The sequence below is a fragment of the Erythrolamprus reginae genome, chromosome 3 (assembly GCF_031021105.1).
Source record: "Erythrolamprus reginae isolate rEryReg1 chromosome 3, rEryReg1.hap1, whole genome shotgun sequence".
In the NCBI taxonomy this organism is placed as follows: domain Eukaryota; kingdom Metazoa; phylum Chordata; class Lepidosauria; order Squamata; family Dipsadidae; genus Erythrolamprus; species Erythrolamprus reginae.
In genome coordinates this window covers 201,519,374-201,540,600 of record NC_091952.1, presented here as the reverse complement: position 1 = coordinate 201,540,600, position 21,227 = coordinate 201,519,374, and the positions used below count along the sequence as shown (strand labels likewise).

At 38.5% G+C, this 21,227-nt stretch overlaps 1 protein-coding gene across 9 annotated transcripts in view; it reads right to left on the bottom strand.

Annotated features, from left to right (window-relative positions):
- GREB1L (GREB1 like retinoic acid receptor coactivator) overlaps positions 1 to 21,227 on the bottom strand; it is a 211,239-nt gene that overhangs the window by 67,125 nt on the left and 122,887 nt on the right. For 4 of the 9 annotated variants that reach the window (XM_070747610.1, XM_070747606.1, XM_070747608.1 and 1 more), the window contains 4 exons: positions 20,503 to 20,640; positions 6,927 to 7,061; positions 4,764 to 4,883; positions 2,251 to 2,400 (listed from right to left, as the gene is read on the bottom strand). In XM_070747610.1, the coding sequence (XP_070603711.1) occupies positions 2,251 to 2,400; positions 4,764 to 4,883; positions 6,927 to 7,061; positions 20,503 to 20,640 (543 nt within the window). The remainder of the gene's footprint in view (positions 1 to 2,250; positions 2,401 to 4,763; positions 4,884 to 6,926; positions 7,062 to 20,502; positions 20,641 to 21,227) is intronic. The other 5 variants (XM_070747613.1, XM_070747615.1, XM_070747609.1 and 2 more) reach the window with 2 other exon arrangements.

The following is a 21,227-nucleotide window of genomic DNA, read 5'->3' as shown; positions in this document are numbered from 1 at the left end:
GATCTTGGAGATCTTCTAGTCCAACTCCCTGGTTAGGTAGGAAACATTATACCACCCCAGACAAAGAATTATCCAACATCTTCTTAAAAACTTCCAGTGTTGTACCATTCACAACTTCTGGAGGCAAGTTGTTCCACTGATTAATTGTCCTAACTCTCAGCAATTTTCTCCTTAGTTCTAAGTTCCTTCTCTCTCCTTCATTAGTTTGCACCAATTGCTTCTCATCTTAGCCTCAGGTGCTTTGGAAAATAGCTTGACTCCCTTTTTCTTTGTGCCATTTGTTGAGATATTGGAACACTGCTATCTATCATGTCTCCCCTAGTTCTTCTTTTCATTAAACTAGACATACCCAGTCCATGCAACCATTTTTCATATATTTTAGCCTCCAGTCCCCTAATCATATTTGTTGCTCTTTTCTGTACTCTTTCTAGATTCTACAAGAGCAACAAATATGTGGTTCTAAACCTGGGGGTCGGCAGCTATTTTCCAAGACCATGTAAAAGAAAATTTCCCATGGTGTTAGGAACTAAAGCTTCTATTCTGGCGCCTCGGAACATATTTTTACAATCCGACCAATCAGGCATTTACAGTGGGGATGTCCCTTTGATCTTCTTGCCAATCAGCTTAAAACTCTGTTGGGAGAATTGGCGCTAGACTTATGGCTGGGGGTCACCACAACATAAGGAACTGTATTTAAAGGGTTGCGGCATTAGAAATGTTGAGAACCACTGATAGTGTTTCAACTTTTTTACATCATGGTTGGCCTTATCAAGGCATTATAAAGTGGTATTAACACTTCATGTTATCTTGATTCTACCCCTCTGTTTATGCAGCCTAGGACTGTGTTGGCTTTTTTGGCAGCTGCTGCACATTGCTGGCTCATATTTAGATAATTGTCCACTAGGATTCCAAGATCCCTCTCATAGTTACTACTATTGAGCAAGGTACCACATATACTGTACCTGTGCATTTTGGTTTTCTTGACTAAATGTAGAAGCTTACTTTTTTCACCACTAAATTTCATTTTGTTAGATACGGGCAAATGTTCAAGTCTATCAAGATCCTTCTGTATTTAAAACCTATCTTCTGGAGTGTTGGCTATTCCTACCAGCTTGGCGTCATCTACAAATTTGATGAGTTACTATCTATTCTTCGTCCAAGTCATTGATGAAGATGTTGAAGAGTACTGGGTCTAAATCAGAACCTTGGGGCATATTACTTTGTTTGCTTCTAGTTGTTCGTTGATTTAGGTCTGTAGTTTTCTGGATGTATTTTCCCTCTCTTTTTTGAAGATGGTAACTACATTCAACTCTTTTCCAGTCCTCTGGCAGTTCCAGGATGCTCCAGGATTTTTGAAAGATATAGTTTAGCGGTTCTGGGATCTCGTCTGACAGTTTCTTCAGAACCTTGGGGTGTAACCCATTCGGTCCTGGTGATATAAACTCATCTACGGTAGATAGGTGTTCACATACCATTTTCTTTCCTATGCGTTCCTAATTTGTTTTTTGTAGTGCTGTTTTTGATAGGTTGGACTATTTTTTATCTTTGTGCAAAGACAGATGCAAAAAATGAGTTAAGTATTTCTGCTTTCTCTCTGTTTCTTGTCACCTTCCTGCCACTTTCTCCCAGCAATGGACCAATTGCTTCCTTGACTTTTTTATTGTTTTTAACATGTTGGAAGAAGCTTTTTTTTTGGTTATTTTTTATTTGGGTCACAAGTCTTTGTTTATTGTGAGCCTTAGCTTTCCTCACTTCCATCTTTACAAGCTCAGGCTATTTGTTGATAGAAATAGTTGTAGTTTAGTTGTCACTGTTAAACAATATGTCATAAGATTACCATTTGCAATCATCTTTGCTTGTTGAAAACCAACAATAACGTCACAAATGGCATCACGTGATCAAGATACACTGCGACTGTCATAATGGTGAACTGGTTACTAAATGCTCAAATTGAAATCATGTGATTGTAGTTACTGTGACAGCTACAACTATGAGGATCAAGATACACTGCGACTGTCATAATGGTGAACTGGTTACTAAATGCTCAAATTGAAATCATGTGATTGTAGTTACTGTGACAGCTACAACTATGAGGAGTGGTAGCAAATCTCCTTGTTCAGTGCCACCATAACTTCAAATTGTGGTTGAACAAGGAATTATTCGTGGAGGACAAAATTTTAATCCAAAGATAAACAACAGTAACAAAAAAAATCAGGAAAGTAACAACTGTAGATTATTGTACAATATTACCTGAGAGCTTACCTATTAGAATCACTGGTCTGATTCCAGAGTTAATCAGCAGATTTTCAGGAACTATTACTGTCTCCCCTGCAGGGATGGGTTGAGGCTGTAAAATTCCAGTTAACATTGATTGCGGAACTGGGACAGATAAAAGAGGCTCTATAAAAATACAGAAAGAGGACGGATCTATTATAAAAAGGCTCATGCTGTGATTTGGCCTTATGAACAATTTAACAGTTTAAAAAAACAAGCATTCTTGTTCTGGAAATCATTAAACACAATAAAATTCAAACTACACTGCAGTTCCTTTTGAAATTCTTTCAAAATCATGAAGGCTTTATGTTTTTTTTAAAAAAATCTAAGTTTGTAGTTGATGGAGGTGAATTAGAAAGGAAAGGATGCATATACAATTTCCTTAAACTCAGGTATTATAATAGAGCTGCTTACAAAACCCCCATTTAAATGTTATCTATATAGAGAATAAGATTCAATACTAACTTATAAACAATCACACACAGATTAATAGTGAAACATTCTCATGGACTAATTGAATGTTAATTTATCATATCCTAATCAAAACTTTAGACACAAAGGAGCCATAGAGATTTTTAAAGATAAAGATGTTGCTTCAAGCACCAGGTACAAATCCTGTTATTCCAAAACTGAATTAATTATTTGCAATAATTAAATACACAGAAAGAAAAAACACATCTTTTTTAAAGTCACATAAATCTTTTTTGCTTACATAGTTTATAATTCTCTAGGGAAAATATCTGCATTTTTAAAAATGTCTAGTATACTGTTATCCATTAACATTCTATTTCAAAGTAATCTCACTTCAGCTAGCAAACACTCTGATGAATGATTGAAGTCAAAGCAAAATGGGGAAAATGCAATCCTGCTACCATCCCTGGGGATTCCTGGTAGTTCATATACTAGTACTGTACAGTGGTATCTCTACTTAAGAACTTAATTCGTTCCATGAATAGGTTCTTAAGTAGAAAGGTTTGTAAGTAGAAGCATAGGAAACAATGTGAAAGCAAATAATGTGTGCAAACCCATTAGGAAAGAAATAAAAGCTCGGAATTTGGATGGGAGGAGGAGGAGGAAGAAGAAGAGAAGGAGGAGAGTTGCTGCTAAAGGAAGAAGGTGAGGTGAGGGGAATCAAAACATTCCAAAACTTTAAGGCTTAAAAAAAGAGAGGGACTCTAAGGCAGCAAGGAGGAGCATGCGCCTCCCATATACCTGGTGCGAGGCTGCTTCCCATACACTGCGCGCGAGAGAGAAGCACAGGCAGACGAGAGAGGGGATCCTCCCGTTCCTTTGACGGAAAGGCTGTTATCTGCTTCCTCTTCCTTCCCATGCTGAAGGGCTCCCCTCTCCTCTCGCTCGCTTGCTTTGTAGCTGGTGCCTTTCCTTCACCATGGTGACTCCTCAGTTTGGCTGAAGCCGAGTTGATCCGGCCAGGCAAAGTGCCCCCCTTTTGCCTTGCTGCGCCCAGATGCTCCAGGAGGCAATCTTGCACCAGGTGTATGGGAGACAGCACGAGGGAGTCCCACAGCGAGGTGGTTTATTCCCTCTCCAAGCACTCAGAGAAAGGAAAATGCTCCGTTCGTTCTGGACTGCCAAAACCTCCCTAAGCACCACTGAAAGGCTCCTTTGGCAGTCCAGAAAAGCCCAAGATAGCCGGGATTAAAGTGGGAATAGCAGGAAACTGCCTGGGCCTTCGTGCTGCTCTCAAATTTCCCGGGAATTTTTTCCGGGCTCAGATTCTTAAGTAGAAAATGGTTCTTGAGAAGAGGCAAAACAATCTTGAACACCTGGTTCTTATCTATAAAATTTCTTAAGTAGAGGCGATCTTAGGTAGAGGTACCACTGTACCTGCAATCTCCTTCTGAGCCCTCTGGCAAAATCAGAACCTCCCTGCATGTAATCCACATGCTTCCCCATCCTCTGCACCTGGTCGCTCATCTCCCACATGTGCTCCACGTTCCATGCATGCATGGCAGAGACCCAAAAATCAGGTGCGAGGTGTGCACGCATGTACAGTGGAGTTGAGCTGGGGTGAAGGCTCGCGGGTCTACAGAGAGGGCTCTGCGGGCCACATGGATCTATGCTGTCCTATCCTATGAGGCATAACATTAACATCAGATCTCTTGAGAAGCTCATTTTGACCTTTATGACCCCTAAGAACAAAGGCTTCTTTTCATGATGTATAGATCCATGTTGGAATCATGTTTCTTTACCTTATTTAATATGCACGTATTGATAATCTATTGAGATTAAATTAAGTACAACTTGTACAAACATCAATTGGGATACTTGGATTCATATCCACCATTTGGTCATGAAATTATTGGGAGATTCTGGCAGAGCCCAATTTGGAGACAGAGGTTCTTGTTCTCTAACCTGAGCTGCTGTAGCAAAAGCTAGTTATCAATTCCAGAAATTAATAAAATAAATTAAGGTGGATGTATATCACCAGGTCACTGGCTGAACACACACATATATCAGAATCTTGCCTGCTCTCGGAAGAGGCCGGATGGCAGGAACAGGCACAATTACACCAGGAGGGGGGACTGGGGATCCAGGAGACCATCCTCGGTGTCGTTTCTTTGGTGGGCCAGAACTTGTCAGGGTAGCTAAGCAGATTTAATACACACAAAGAAAACATAAATAACAAAAAGGATATTTCCTTTCTATATGCTTTAATGTCTACTCATGTACTAAAGCATTTTCATTGACAACTCTGACTTTTAAAAACTTTATAACTGCTGAAGTCATGATAGTAAAGTAGGTAATAACAAGGTCAAGAAGTTATTTTTACTTTTCTTTGCAGCTATATTAGGGTCACGTAGTAACATCAGTGGTTTCCAGAGAAAGGTGAGCTGAACACAAAAAAAACCTACAAATATTTTTAGACAATTGTAAAACAACTGTAACAATTGTAAGAGCTGGGGTGGTGTTGTGGTTAGAGTGCAGCACTGTAGGCTACTTCAGCTAATGGCTAGCTGTAGTTCACCAGTTCAAATCTCACCATCGGCTCAAGGTCAACTCAGCCTTCCATCCTTCCGAGGTGTGTAAAATGAGGACCCAGATTGTTAGGGGCAATAGGTTTAATCTAACTGCTTAGAGCAGTTTACAGAGGGCTGTAAAAGCGGTATATAGTGTTCCCTCGATTTCCGCGGGGGATGCGTTCCGAGACGCCCGCGAAAGTTGAATTTCCGCGAAGTAGAGATGCGGAAGTAAATACACCATTTTTGGCTATGGACAATATCACCAGCCATCCCTTAACACTTTAAACCCCTAAATTACCATTTCCCATTCCCTTAACAACCATTTACTCACCATTATTACTGGTACTCACCGTTGAATAAGACACTTAATGATCCTGATATTTATAAACATAATCATTTATTAACAATTTTTTTTTTGTTATTTATTTGCAAAAACTATTAGTTTGGTGATGACGTATGATGTCATTGGGTGGGAAAAGCCGTGGTATAGGAAAAAAACTGCGAAGTATTTTTTAATTAATATTTTTTTGAAAAACCGTGGTATAGGCTATTTGCGAAGTTCGAACCCGCAAAAATCGAGGGAACACTGTATAAGTCTAAATGCTGCTATTGCTAAAACAAGCAATTGCATTGAGGACCAGAAGAACACTGTAAGAAGATAACAAAGCAAGGGATTTAAAAGGGTGGGTAAAAAAACACAATATGGCAGTATGGCGTCACCCAACTTTTTTGGCCTTTTCTGCAACAAAGATGATGCCCAATATCTCTGAATATCATGCAAAGCTAGGATAAGCAAGATCAGTATTTGATATCTGGATAGCATGCTAAGTTTTCTGTTCCACAATTGACAATTATTATAATTATCCCCAAGGAATTTATTTTCACTTTTTGTCTTATTAAAAATAAGTTGGGGCAGCTTTTTTTTTTTTTTTAGCTATTCTGAAGTCTACACATTTTTGGGATTTTTTTTAAAAAATAGAATATTTATATATGTTCAGACTTCAGAGCTCTGTAATGAAGCTCACAGGCTGATTTTGACTAATTACAACCTCTGAACCCTACCAGCTTAGCTTTCGAGCAAAAGTAAAATGGGGAAGAAAAGGAGAAGGAAGAACAGAGGTAGGGAAATATATTTAAATTAGCTACATTGTTTATATGAAGTGCAAATTATATATGTAACAAGTACACGAACTTAGTAAAAAATAATATTCCAATAGGACAGTTTATTGTTTGGAGATACCAAATTTGAACTAGAAAATAATGTGGCAATCACTAGGTGGCAGCAAAGAAAACACAGAAAGAAATTAATCCTTTCCTGACATCTAGTGGTTAATTAGATTGTTGCAACTTAAATCTGGTAATACGTATCACAGAAATATGATTTGAAAGTTGTATTCTCTTTAAAGTTGTCTTCACTAAGTTGAAACCTTTCTGATATACTTTGTGCCATTATATTGGTTGATCTATCTGAGAATGGTAAGAATTAAACATATTTGAAGGATACCAACTGGAAGACATGTGAAGTATGAGCTATTTATCATCTGTTTTGTTCCACAAAGACACTTCTACAGCAAAATATTTACATTTTGTGATACTTTACACATAACTGGTACATACTAGAGTCCAAGTAGTCCTAGATTGCAAGGAGTTTGAGTGAAAATATATTACCTGTTGCAAATGTGTTTCCTACAAGTTGCCCAGGCAAAGCAAGTGGTCTCACTATGTTCTTATTCCGAGTCAAATCTTGAATTCCACTTAAATTAACAGCAGAGGAAGACTGTGCTTCACTGAATACCGAGGACTCTGTCAAAAAGATAATTGTAACTATTTTTTTTAAAAATCTACAATAATTTTTGAAAATGTGTCTAATATACAGTATCATCAAGAGGGATTTTTTCAGATGCTATCATGAATTTTGAATATGTGTTAAATAATCATATTTATTATTTATAATGTAGTTCCCCCTTTATGGGTGTCACCTTGCTGTTTGTATGTATGTGCGGAGAGCTTATGCATTGGAGACAAATTTCTTGTGTGTCCAAATTACACTTGGTCAATAAAGAATTCCCTTCCCTTCTTTTCTTTTCTTTTCCCTTCCCTTCCCTTCCCATGCCATCCCATTCTCTTAATATTAATCAAATATTGCAGAAAAAACAATAACTACCAACCTGCCTTCCATTGAGGAATTGTATACTGCATGAGTCAAAAAGAGGGCTGCAAAAATATTTACTGATCCCTCACATCCTGGACATAAACTTCAACTCGCCCAAAATGCAGCCGCGTGAGCAGTCTTGGGCCTTCCAAGAAATGCCCATATCTCACCATCACTCCGCGAACTGCATTGGCTACGAATCTGTCTCCGGACACAATTCAAAGTGTTGGTTATGACCTATAAAGCCCTACATGGCATAGGACCAGATTATCTCCGAGACAGCCTTCTGCCGCACGAATCACAGCGACCGGTGAGATCCCACAGAGTTGGTCTCCTTAGGATCCTGTCAACCAAACAATGTCGGCTGGCGGGACCCAGAGAAAGAGCCTTCTCTGTGGGGGCCCCGGCCTTCTGGAATAAGCTCCCTCCGGAGATTCTCACTGCCCCCACCCTCCTCGCTTTATGGAAGAGTTTAAAAACTCATCTTTGCCGCCAGGCCTGGGGTTCCTTAGGTCTTCCCCCTCGACCAATGAATGCTTTAGTTTTATTGCTGAATGAATGATATTAATTTTTTTTTCTTTTTAATTAGAATTTTAAAGACTGTTTTAAATGTATTAATTGGATTGCTATTATTCTTGTTTTTCTGTATATGCTGTGAGCTGCCCCGAGTGCTCGGAGAGGGGTGGCATACAAGTCCAATAAAATAAAATAAATAAATAAATAAATTGTTTCAACTACTACCCTCAAAATGACACTAAAGAGCACTGTACACCAAAACAATTAGATACAAGAACAGTTTTCCCCTGAATGCCATCACTCTGCTAAACAATTCCCTCACCACTGTCAAACTATTCACAAAGGCTGCATTACTATTACTATTAGTCTTCTCATCATTCCTATCACCCATCTCCTCCCACTTAGTATACAGTGTATTACTGTACTCTGTTGCTTTTATCCTTACAATTTATATTAATACAGTAATACCTTGTAATTGGTTCCAGGACGAGGTTTGTAAGGTGAAAAGTTCATAAGATGAAACAATGTTTCCCATAGGAATCAATGGAAAAGCCAATAATGCGTGCAAGCCCATTAGGAAAATCCAAAATATGAAGGCTTTAAAAAAAAAAGCGGTGGGCAGACGAAGCTGAGGCGAACGGAGTGGGGGGAGGGAGTCCCAAGAAGCAAGGCAAAAAGAGCCTCCCTTGAGCTCCATGAGTCTTTTCCTCCCGTTTTTGTCCCCCCCTCCCACTCTGCTAATTTCCTCCACACCATTCTCCTCCCTTGAGCTCCATGAGTCTTTTCCTCCCGTTTTTGTCCCCCCCACTCTGCCCAGCGGAGCACCGGTTTTTGCGATCCTGGGATGCCCCTGAGGCTCCCCTCCATGGGAAACCCCACCTCCTGACTTCCGTGTTTTTGCAATGCTGTAGGGAAATCCCAGGAGGGGAATCCCAGGATCGCAAAAAGTCCGGAGGTGTTTCTGTGTTTTTGCGATGGTGCGATTTCGCTGAGGCTTCCCGCACTGGGAAACCCCACCTCTGGACTTCCGTTGCCAGCGGAGCACCCATTTTTGCGATCCTGGGATTCCCCTCCTGGGATTTTCCTACAGCATCGCAAAAACGCGGAAGTCAGGAGGTGGGATTTCCCATGGAGGGGAGCCTCAGGGGAATCCCAGGATCGCAAACACGGGCACTTCGCTTGCAACGGAAGTCCGGAGGTGGGGCATCCCAGCGGCGGCGGCGGGTTCGTAAGGCAAAAAACGTTTGTAAGAAGAGGCAAAAAAATTCCGAACCCCGAGTTCGTATCTCGAAAAGTTCGTATGACGAGGGATTCGTATCACGAGGTACCACTGTATTGATTGTTTACTGATTGCTTATTTGTACCCTATGACAATCATTAAGTGCTGTACCTCATGACTCTTGACAAATATATCTTTTCTTTTATGTACACTGAGAGCATATGCACCAAAGACAAATTTCTTGGCCAATAAAGAATTCTTTCCTGCCTGTCCTATTCTAAAAAAATGAGTAGGCTGAATCTTTGAATAATTGACCTGTGATTATTACCATTATTTTTATGAGAGATTCCTGCATGTTTTTTTCACATAACTCCAGAATTTAGGAAATAAATGGTTTAATCCTATATTGATAGACTAAAAAAAAATAAGTCCCATTTTTTCCAGTGAGACTTGCTACTCAGTAACTGAGTTCAGAACTGCAACCTGAACTCCTAGATGAATCCAGTAGATGCAATATCCTATTAATACACGTATTAAAAAAGGATTAAATTGATATGCCAAAGAATATGCAGATGTATTTTATTCTTCACTATTGGATATTCCAATCGTCTAAAACAGGGATATCAAGCTTCCATCCCATGGACCAGATGTGTCACGTGCTGCCCATGTCCAGTTTAATAAGGGGGGGAGTCCCAATATATCCCATGACAACATGAGTTTGACACCCAGAACCAAATATAAGTATGTATTAAATTGAAGCTAAATGTAACTTTTTCCAATAGGTCATCTCTCTCCATTATTATTAAGAGTGAGTTAGGCTAGCATCCTGATCTGGTGCTGATAGTGGCCCACCCACTCTGCCTCAACAGCCAGTAATTGTACCCCAGGGGCTGGCAGGCCTTTGGCTGGCATGCCTTTTTCTATAACTAGTATATATATCTACTCACAGTAATGTAGAGACAGAAAAAAGGCAATCTCAGGTAGAAAGGTGGAGATCCTTCAAGGGTGGAGAACACAAGTCCTTTATGACTAGGACAGAGTCAAAAGAGGGGGGGTGAAGGTACAGAGGTGTTTTTATACCTGTGACTTGCTCCTAATTGGTTAAAGGGCAATGTCTTCCCATTCTTGGAGGCTAGCTCCCACCATGGAGAATGTATTTTTTTACACTGAACCGAACGTGGTCACACTACAGTATAAGGTTATACAGTACATTTATCTTAACTCTCTTTCCTTTTAAACCATTTGGTTTATGTAGAATTTCCAAGGTCTGCTTAACTAGAGGCAAAACACTAGAGAGAAGGACAAATACAATGATTAACGTTATCTCTAACTGTACTATACAGCAGTAAGTCCTAGCAAGTGGGGGGGGGGGGAGATAGTAGATAAAGAGAATTTGTACGATAATGCCTAGACTAAATTGGTGTTAACAGCATCAGCAGCTTAGTTCAAGCCTTCATTTCACCAGCAAAACTACTGAGTCCCTAAAATAATAGGGCAGATTTCTTTCTCTTAGTTCATTCCAGAAAGGAAAACGTTCTGTATCTCTGTCTATCATACTAATGATTGTATAATGACTACAATGTATAATGAGTTTAATGATTGCTGCTACTCCTTTCAACTCTCTTAAGATAATCAAGCTCGGGATCTTTGAACTGCACCTGTGAGTTGAGAACTCTACCACTCTGCTTCCCACGGAAAATATGGCAAATTAGGCCTGCCTTCCAGAGTTGAAACTGGAGGTAGGAACAGGTATATCCTAGAAATACAGCACAGTTGTAGGTTTGTTCAATGGCGCCTCTTTCTTGATTTTTTCTTATATTTCGAGCCTACTTGCTCCCAGGGAAGCCTGCCAGAACGGCTTGCAATGCATATCTAGACAATAATAATCCTGGCCTTGAATAATAAAGAAGATACTAGTACTTTGAAAACTTTTGAAATACTATATGTTTCTCTGCAGCTAAAATCCTCCTCATTCAAGGGACTGTCCCTGACTTCAAAGAGACATGCAATTTAAAAAAATCAAAGGAAAAGTTTAATTATTTACTGAGGCAAGACTAAATGGGTGGATGGGTGGATTTAGTCTTGCCTCAGTAAATGGCTGTTCTAAATATTTTTATATTGCCCAATGCATATTTCAAAACCTGAGCAATGATCTTTCTCTATGCTCCATATGCTCCCAGAGTTTTCGGAGGGCGGCATATAAATCTAAATGATGATGATAATGACAATAATGATGATGATGATGATGATGATGATGATGATAATAATAATGATAATAATAATAATAATAATAATAATAATAATAATAATAATAATGGGACATCTTAGAAATATATAAAGTATGTTTGTGCTGTCTCTTTTGTTCTTCCAGGTCTCTACATTTTTTAATATCTTTTTCTTCTTGTTTTCCTGAAACAAACATTTCTGCCATTATCAACAATGCCTAATGAATGTCTCTTAAGATTAAGGCGCTGTACATTCAACTCTCATTATTCCTGCTTAGAATTCTCTATTATTTAAAGTATGATTAAACTAAAATATACTATTTCCCAATCAGAGGAAGTCAAAATGTTATGCATAATTCCCAGTCAGCATGGGTTCTAGCCTGCTGATTTATGATAATGAAAGCTGTAGTTCAATATATCTTGAAGGTACAAAAACAGAATCAATTACATGTGATAATTCAATCTATACATTATGCAAAGTGTGCAGATAGAAGAACCTTGCAAAATTCAGCTTTACGTAGCATAGAATATTGCTGACATGCAGCTGCTATATACTTGAACTCTAGTTCCTGCTCATACAAATGTACACAAATGACTTCTTTTGTCCCCAAGTTACATTTTAACGTGGGCTCAATCTTCTTAATGCTATTGATATCTCCAACATGTTGAAAATTGTTGTGAACTAACAGTGAACTTTTGCTTGAAAACAATGTAAACTGGTTTTCACCAGATAAATAAATAAATCTAAGAAAAGCAAACAGGTTGAAACTATACCAGTCCCACTGAAAGTAGTTTGGGGGGGGGGGGGCAGAAAGAAGATAGAAAGAACATTTCCTAAAAGCTTTGCCAAGATCACAGATCCTGGAAACAATACACAACTTTCAGGAATGAAGAGAGGCCAAGAAAGGTAGAAACGAGAACACGGGGCAATTATAAAATGGACATGAAAACTCTCTTTTGCAAAAGACCCAACAGCTGTAACATGTTTATGTTTGGAAATAAAACCAAGGAATCCAGAGGAGAAGATTCTCCCATCACTATTTTCCAAAATGATCTGTCTGGGTGCCTGGTCAGCCATTTAATGCCAGGTTAGGTGACTATGTTTAACCAGCAAAAGTAGAGAACAAATTGTAGTATGACAAAGATTTACACCACCTTACCCAATCTTCCACATGTATGTGAGTTTTTGGGTTGGAGAGCAGTGACTATGGAGATCTTAGTTCAACTTAACACATGATTAGAGAGCTCCCAAGGGGATTTGTATTTTTTTCTGAGCATAAAATGAGGCATAATCTAGATCTCTCTCTCTCTCTCTCCTCCCCACTTTATCTCTCCCTCTCTCTCCTTAGATTTCTTAAAGAAAAAAGTGGCTGTGGGTTCTGCCTCCCAAGGACACTTCCATCTGTCTGTCCATTACCCTGGGGGGAGGAACTTTTGACCCCCCTCAGAGTGTCCACAACTTGGGCATCTTCCTCGACCCACAGCTGATTTTGGACCATCATCTTTCAGCTGTGGCGAGGGAGGCATTTGTCCAGGTTCGCCTGGTGCACCAGCTGATGCCCTATTTAGACAGGGAGTCACTACTCACAGTTGCTCGTGCCCTTTTCACCTCAAGATTCGACTACTGCAATGCTCTCTACATGGGGCTACCTTTGAAGAGTGTTCGGAAACTGCAAATCGTGCAAAATGCAGCCGCGTGAGCAGTCATGGACCTTCCTAGACATGCCCATGTTTCTCCAACATTCTGTGGACTGCATTGCTTGCCGATTGGTTGCCGGACACAATTCAAAGTGTTGGTAATGTCCTATAAAGCCCTACATGGCATCGGGCCAGATTACTTGCGGTACCGCCTTGTGCCGTATGAATCTCAGCGAGGTCTCACAGAGTTGGCCTTCTCCAGCTCTCGTCAACCAGACAATGTCACTTGGCAGGGCCAATGGGAAGAACCTTCTCTGTGGGGGGGCCAGCCCTCTGTAATTGGCTCTCCCCAGAAATTCACACTGCCCCCACCCTCCTTGCCTTCCGTAAGAGTCTTAAGACTCATTTATGTTGCCATGCTTGGGCAATTAGATCCTAGGCCCCCTGGCTGATGAATGTTGTCTATGACTGAGGTCTGAGTGTGTGTGATTGATTTTTAAAATATTAGAGATTTTAGCTTAGTCATTTACTTGATTAATTGGATTTGTCATTGTATTTTATTGTTTTTTATTTGTAAGATGCCCCGAGTCTTCGGAGAGGGGTGGCATAGAAAGCCAATAAATAAATAAATATTGAAGATGTTTATTACAAAAAAGTTAAAAACAAATGAGAGGAAGCAAAGATATATAATTTTATCTTTTGAAGATTTATGGACAAGGAATTCTCCCCTGAGGCCAGAGTCTTATTCTGCTTTTAAAGATGCATAACAGTAATTCTATACTAATCTATAATATTTGCATCATTTCTAGACCCTCTTTACCTTCCATTTACCCCCAAAACAATATTAAGAGACTACTTTTTAACAAGGTAAATATTTAGTAGGTTGTTTAAAAATTGCAACAGCAAAAAATGGAAAGCTAATCCACATATTAATATTAAGCTCTCAGAAGATGACCTAAACCACTGAATTTTGCGAGGAGGCAAAAAGAATAGAGTGGCCAAACTCAAATGAAAGAGGAATCTAGTTCCTTTAACAACTCTCTAGTACAGGGATCTACAACAACGGCAATTTTCTTTTCATTGCAGGATATATATCCCAAAACTTTAATCTAAGTCTGTCTACAGTTGACCTCACCCCATTCCTAAGAGGTCTGTAAGAGGCATGCCTAGGTGCACAAGTGTGTCTACCCTTCCTGTTCTAATGTCCCCATGTATTCATGACCACTCCATGTACTCATAACCATGCTTATACACTTTGTGTATTCATTGTGTAGATTTTAAGGAAGAATATAAATACTAACAAAAAATAAGAAACAAAAGAGAACAGACTGGGTTTAGAACAATATTGATTAGGGTATAGCAGTACGAGTTTTTTTCAAATGTTTTCCCTGTTTCCCATGCTTAACAAATGCTTCTTTTTGTAACTCTTTCTGCATCATTCCTTCAAAGTCACATCTAGCTCTCAATACCCGATGCAAACATATACACAGAACAGAAAGTCATAGTCAAAGAAATGAGATTACAGTTAAAGACAACCAGATGACCAAACCATTCTTGGAACTGACAGTGAAGATTGGTGGAATAGCTTCTTCTTAGAACTGACAATTAATCAGCAGTTAAGAAATACACAACAACACCACTTGGCAGGGTACCAATAAAAGCCTTGGAAAAAATATTCAGATGTTGTGACATCTCTATACCTACAAAGATAAGAATGGTTTTTTCTGTAAACTCCATGGAAACAAAAGTTGGACTCTGAGGAAGTGAAATAGAAACAGTTTTTTAACTGCAAATATCATGGACAGGCAAGAAACAAACAGATGTATCATACATAGTTCCCTCTAAGCTGAGCAGTGAGCAATCGCTCACTTAAAAATCATCATCAACTCAGAGTTTTCCAAACCTACCCAGAAGCCGAGAGGGAAAGAGTGAGAGGGAAGGAGAGAGAGAGAGGAAGAGAGAAAAACAGATAGAAAAAAGAGAGGAAGGAAAAGAGAAAGAAAAAGAATGGGAGTAAGGAAGAGAGAAAGAAAATCAAAATCTAGTTTGAAACTAGCTCAACTATTTAAGTGGCATTTTGATATTGATAGAGTTGCCCTATTATGAGCTCACTGTTATAGACACACAGTACAGTATTTTACTTTGAAATTCTCTGAGGCAAAACAGGGTGGGTTTTTTATTTGTTTGTTTGTTTGTTTGTTTGTTTGTTTGTTTGTTTGCTTGCTTATTTATTTATTTATTATTTCTGTGCCGCCCAGTCCCGAAGGGACTGCCGCTCAGACACTATACTTCTCCGCCCACCCCAAAAAAAATTAGAGGGAACACTGGTATCATATAATAAATCAATCCCAAGCACTCACTTAAGGTACAAATAACCAGGCTCAAATTAACATACTTTGGATACATCATGCAAAGCCTTAGCTCCCTTAAAAAGTCCATAATGCTGGGAAATCTGGAAAGAATGATTAAAGAGGAAAACCAGCAACAAGGTGGAAGACATGACTGCATGACTGTTAAGAGTCCTGAACGTCAGCTTGGGAATTAATCATCTTGGGAAGGTCTATTTATGTCCGTGGTGGCGAACCTATGGAACAAGTGCCGGAAGCAGCCCGCAAAACCATCCCATGCAGGATGCGTGTCCTTGCTGGCTCTGTGCACATATGTGCACCTGTCAGCTGGCCATCGCATGCGTGGCAAAACCCGAAAGAGCAGCGTTCTGTTACACACAAGCATGCTAGCACACAAACTTCCGGGTTACCTCCGGACAGCCAGCTGTGACAGCCAGCTGTTTGTCAAGTGTGCATCATGGCCGGAAACCAGAAATTCATGTGGCAGGGCATGCATATGCACCAGAACATTGCTCTTCCGGATTTCACCACCCTCACAAGTGTGTAGGCCAGAGAGGCTGCATGTCCGGGTGGAATGGTTTTGCATGCCATTTCCAGCACACAGGTCGGCACACTGGGAAGAATAGGTTAGCCACCATTGGTCAAAGTGGATACATTGATTTAATGGCACGTAATCAGATCAAGCAATAGTGAAATGATTCACTTGTCGGTGCAAGAAAAAGCTTCACAAAGACGTCAGGTGCACTATTTCAAATGCATGTCTACCTCAAAAAGCAATCACAGGGATGTCTTACCCTTGAGAGGAGATTAACAAGAACAGCTAACTGGATCTCATTAAGGGACACACTATGGATTTTCCAGTTCTGCCATACTACTGACCTTTTCTAATTAATTAAAATAGTTCCTGGATGGGGATTTGTGCTGCAGAAACACTTTACCATGCTAAAACAACCTTTCCAGATTCAACCCCATGTTCCTAACCATACCATCAGGAAGCATGTTCCTTCACCCAAGATAAATACATCATCATCATCATCATCATCATCATTGCCATCTTCATTACTGCTACTACATCAAGAAGATCAGGTGCAGTGTTAATCTGTAGCAATAATATAGTACAAGTCTACTTCTAAGGGGAAATTAACTTTGCTCATCCATGTTACTTATTGATGAATTTGAACCAGTCACTTTTTCTCAGCTCAACTTATTTTATATACCACACAGTTAAAATTAGGAACATCTGAGGTAGACTATATGGTTTTCTTAGATGATTTTTTTTTAAAAAAAGATAAACTTTATTAAACAAGTAAAATAAACAAAATTAACCAACATGTTTGACATTAGTTTTTAGGCTTATAGATAGATAGATAGATAGATAGATAGATAGATAGATAGATAGATAGATAGATAGATAGATAGATAGATAGATAGATAGATAGATAGATAGATAGATGATAGATGATAGATGATAGATAGATGATAGATGATAGATAGATAGATAGATAGATGATAGATGATAGATAGATAGATAGATGATAGATGATAGATGATAGATGATAGATAGATAGATAGATAGATAGATAGATAGATGATAGATGATAGATAGATAGATAGATAGATAGATAGATAGATAGATAGATAGATAGATAGATAGATAGATAGATAGATATACTCTTTATATATTATATTGGTTACATAGTTGTCTTATTACTTAAGCCTAGACTAAATTTATACATGGTAAAAAGGAAAAGGAAAGAAAGGAGAAAAAGAAAGGAAAGGAAAAAAGAGAAAGAAAAAAGGGAGGAAGAGTAAAAAAAAGAAAGATGGAAGAAAGGGAAAAGAGGGCTGTTAATCAACTATTTCAGTTAACTCACGCATTTGAGCAAACTGTTCCTAAACACATTTAGGCATTTAGTAAGTTCTTGATTTGCAAATACAGTTATTATACAGCAAGGTACATTTTTTATAATGATATATGTGTGTATATACTCTGTGTATGTGTATGTGTGTGTGTGTGTGTGTGTGTGTGTGTGTGTGTGTGTGTGTGTATATATATATATATATATATATATATATATATATATATATATATATATGCAGAGGTGGCATTTGTTGTCATGTGATCTGCTGGTTATCAATATGGTATTCGTTAGTATATCTATATATCATATATTCGTAAATCTATATATCGTATATTCGTTATTTTCTATACATTGTATATCATATTTGGGATAAGGTTTATTTCTATCGGCTGGTGGCATGGGCTGTTTATTTCCTATATCCTATAAGCTCAGGTGCTGTTTGTTTTGCATCTTTTATGCTTTGTAAATATTTTTTCTGATCCAATTTGATCCAACCCAGGTGCTGTAAAAAATCAGATTCGTCCCTTTCTTGTATTTCGAGAGTTGTTTTGGTCATTTCTGCACACTCCATAATTGGAGATGAATTATTATTAATGTAGGAGCCTTATGAGTTTTATAAATAGATACAAATCCAGAAAAATGCAAAGGCAGACGCAATATATTACATCTGAAAGCAATTAGCAGAAAATGACTATTTATGTTTACCTGTCCATTTTCGGACAATTATATAATAAAAGGACTGCTCCTCGCCATCTACTCAAAATTATATTTGTGAAATAGAAAAGCTTGTGTGGGAGTCGATGGCTGGCAATGTATTTCTGTTTCTAAAGAAAGCTGGTTATATTTAGTACTGGCACCCAAAATAAATTCTTTAAATTTAAATGTCAAGTTATGACAAATTCTAGTTGATCAATCTCACTGAAATATTTCCCACTGTTCTAATCCCTGGAAAATTATGCCATGATAAACCAATTCATTAAAAAAATATTGTTCCTGTAGTCAGTGAACTTGAGCAACCAGAGTTGATTTGAGAACCTGTTGGTTTCCTGGCATGTTTAGATGATATCTCCCATCATCACCTTGGGGACAATATGGGTTATAGATTAATATACATCCTGGGAATCAAATTAGAAAGGCTATTCCAAACACTGCTCTATTATTTATGGTTCTCATTCAGAACTTTCAGTGCTAGTTACTTAACTTGTAGCTTCCTCATTGATTTGTGTGTACGAGTATGTGGATCAATAATCAATGACATATATTTTTTTAAAATCTGTGCCTTGAGTTACTCCCATAACACTTTTTAAATCAAAAACGTGTTTTCACACACACAATCTTGCTGATAAAACTTAAATGGATTGACAAGGATAATGCGACTTTTTTTTAAGGGAAAGATTACACTTTTGGCAGGAGGTAACATTGCCCTGACAAAAAAAACCACACATACAGAAGGTACCAAGTAAATAAAACCATGATCAACTAATAAGGAAAAGGGGAGTATCAAAGATAGATTGACTAACTTGGCAAAGATAGCCAAATTACTCAGTTCACTGACTACAGGAACAATATTTTTTTAATGAATTGGTTTATCGTGGCATAATTTTCCAGGGATTAGAACAGTGGGAAATATTTCAGTGAGATTGATCAACTAGAATTTGTCATAACTTGATACTATTACACATTATTCATTTCATTTCCAACTGTCCTATTGTCTTCTTTTATCATTATTTACTACTTATGCTATGCTTATACAAACTACAATCCCATACTTGTTTGACAAAATGAATGAATGAATGAATGAATAAAATAAGATGGTGAGAAATTATTCTTCACTGAAAATTCTGTGAATGAGACTGGAAGACAACAATTTAAAATTTCCTCTGGAAATACTTTCATTCTCTAAAACACAGTTCAAGATTCATTTAGTTGGCTCTAACGTCCCTTCAAATTTTAATTCAAATTCAAATTAACACACACGTGTGTGTGTGTGTGTGTGTGTGTGTGTGTGTTAATTTGAATTAATAAATATATATATTTATCAAGCAACAACAAATCTAAAGTAGCTGTGCATTCAAATTATACTCTTGATTTGATGAAAATAGTATAGCGTGTAACAATGGAAGGGCAGGGGTGGAGAATCTTCCCAATGGTCTAAATACAGAATTATCCTCCATCTAAATTTGCTGTTCTGCGACTTTCGTACTTTAGGAATTCTACCCTTACAAAATGTTACTTCCTAGTCCACACTGTAGGGTAAAGGCCCAAAGTGACACATCTGCTCTCTATATTTAAAGTCTCCACATAAGACTCCAAAATATGCAAGGAGCCTGTATCACTCCGCAGTCTGCATTGGCTGCCGATCAATTTCCGGTCACAATTCAAAGTGTTGGTTATGACCTTTAAAGCCTTTCATGGCATCGGACCAGAATATCTCCGAGACCACCTACTGCCGCACGAATCCCAGCGACCGATTAGGTCCCACAGAGTGGGCCTTCTCCGGGTCCCGTCAACTAAACAATGTCGGTTGGCGGGCCCCAGGGGAAGAGCCTTCTCTGTGGCGGCACCGGCCCTCTGGAACCAACTCCCCCCGGAGATTAGGATTGCCCCTACTCTTCCTGCCTTCCGTAAACTCCTTAAAACCCACCTTTGTCGTCAGGCATGGGGGAATTGAAACATCTCCCCCTGGGCATGTTTAATTTATATATGGTATGCGTGTGTGTATGTCTGTTAGTATATGGGGTCTTTTAAATCTTTAAACATTTTAAAATTGTTAGTTTATTATGATTTGTTGTTACATGTTGTGAGCCGCCCCGAGTCTTCGGAGAGGGGCGGCATACAAATCGAATAAATAATAATAATAATAATAATGAATCATGAACCTCCCACTCAAACCTCCCACTAACCAAGAAATAATAGGAAGAGATAACTTGTCATAAAATCCCAGAGGGAACAGAGGCCCCAAAGGGTTTTTAATTGTACTTTACTAGGAAGTCTTTACAAGCCTTACTGAACCAAATATATAGAGCGAAGCTTCATCATAATAAAGCAGTGCATCTTTTGATAGTTGGAAACTACTGTGTTCTTTCTTGATACAGACTCCATAAAAAGTTATAACTCAAAATATTTTATTATATAATAAGTTCAAACATAGCACTCCCGGCTAGATTATCGCAACCAGAAATTTTATGATTGGGGGCTTCACAGCTACAGATTAACTGTAATGGCGTCATAATCGCTACTTCATAAGTGTCCGCTCAAGGATGCAATGGACTCTCAGCTCCTACCTGTCTGGGTGAACCCTGGCTTGTATCCATTGGCTGTTCCACTCTCAGGAGTCACAGATGGAGATGCTGAAGAACTAGGTTTAGCAGAATGGCTAGCAACAGAAGAGTGCCTACTTCTACATTCTGCAAGTAAAGCAGCTATAGTACATATTAAGCAGCCAGGTGAGACAATGTAGCAGGACAGATATTGTATGCAAAAAAAAACAAAAAACAAAATGTAGTTACTGTGCAATCAAAAGAGTTAATTAAAAAGCAAAGTTTTTGGAATTTGTTAAATATTATTTTCAGTCTAGAAACCTTTAGAAAATTCATGCAGCAGCCATGACCCTAATTTTGTTATAGGAAACACAAGAATAATTTCAAAGGAAGTATACCTTCATATAGAGGGATCTTAAAATCAAATATGTCTGATATTATCATTCTCATTTCTTGTGCATGGGAGAAAAGATAACATCAGAACAAAGGACTCTTCTAGAACTGCAACATAATATATTCCTCATACTGGCTACAGAAACACTTTAGTTATTGTTTTAATATATAGCAGTGGTTCTCAACCTTTGGTTCTCAAGTGGTTCTCAACCTTTCTAATGCCACGACCCCTTAATACAGTTCCTCATGTTGTGGTGACCCCCAACTATAAGCTAACAGAGCTTTAAGCTGATTGGTAGAAAGGTCAGGGGGACACCTCCACTGTAAATGCCTGATTGGTTGGATTGTAAAAATAT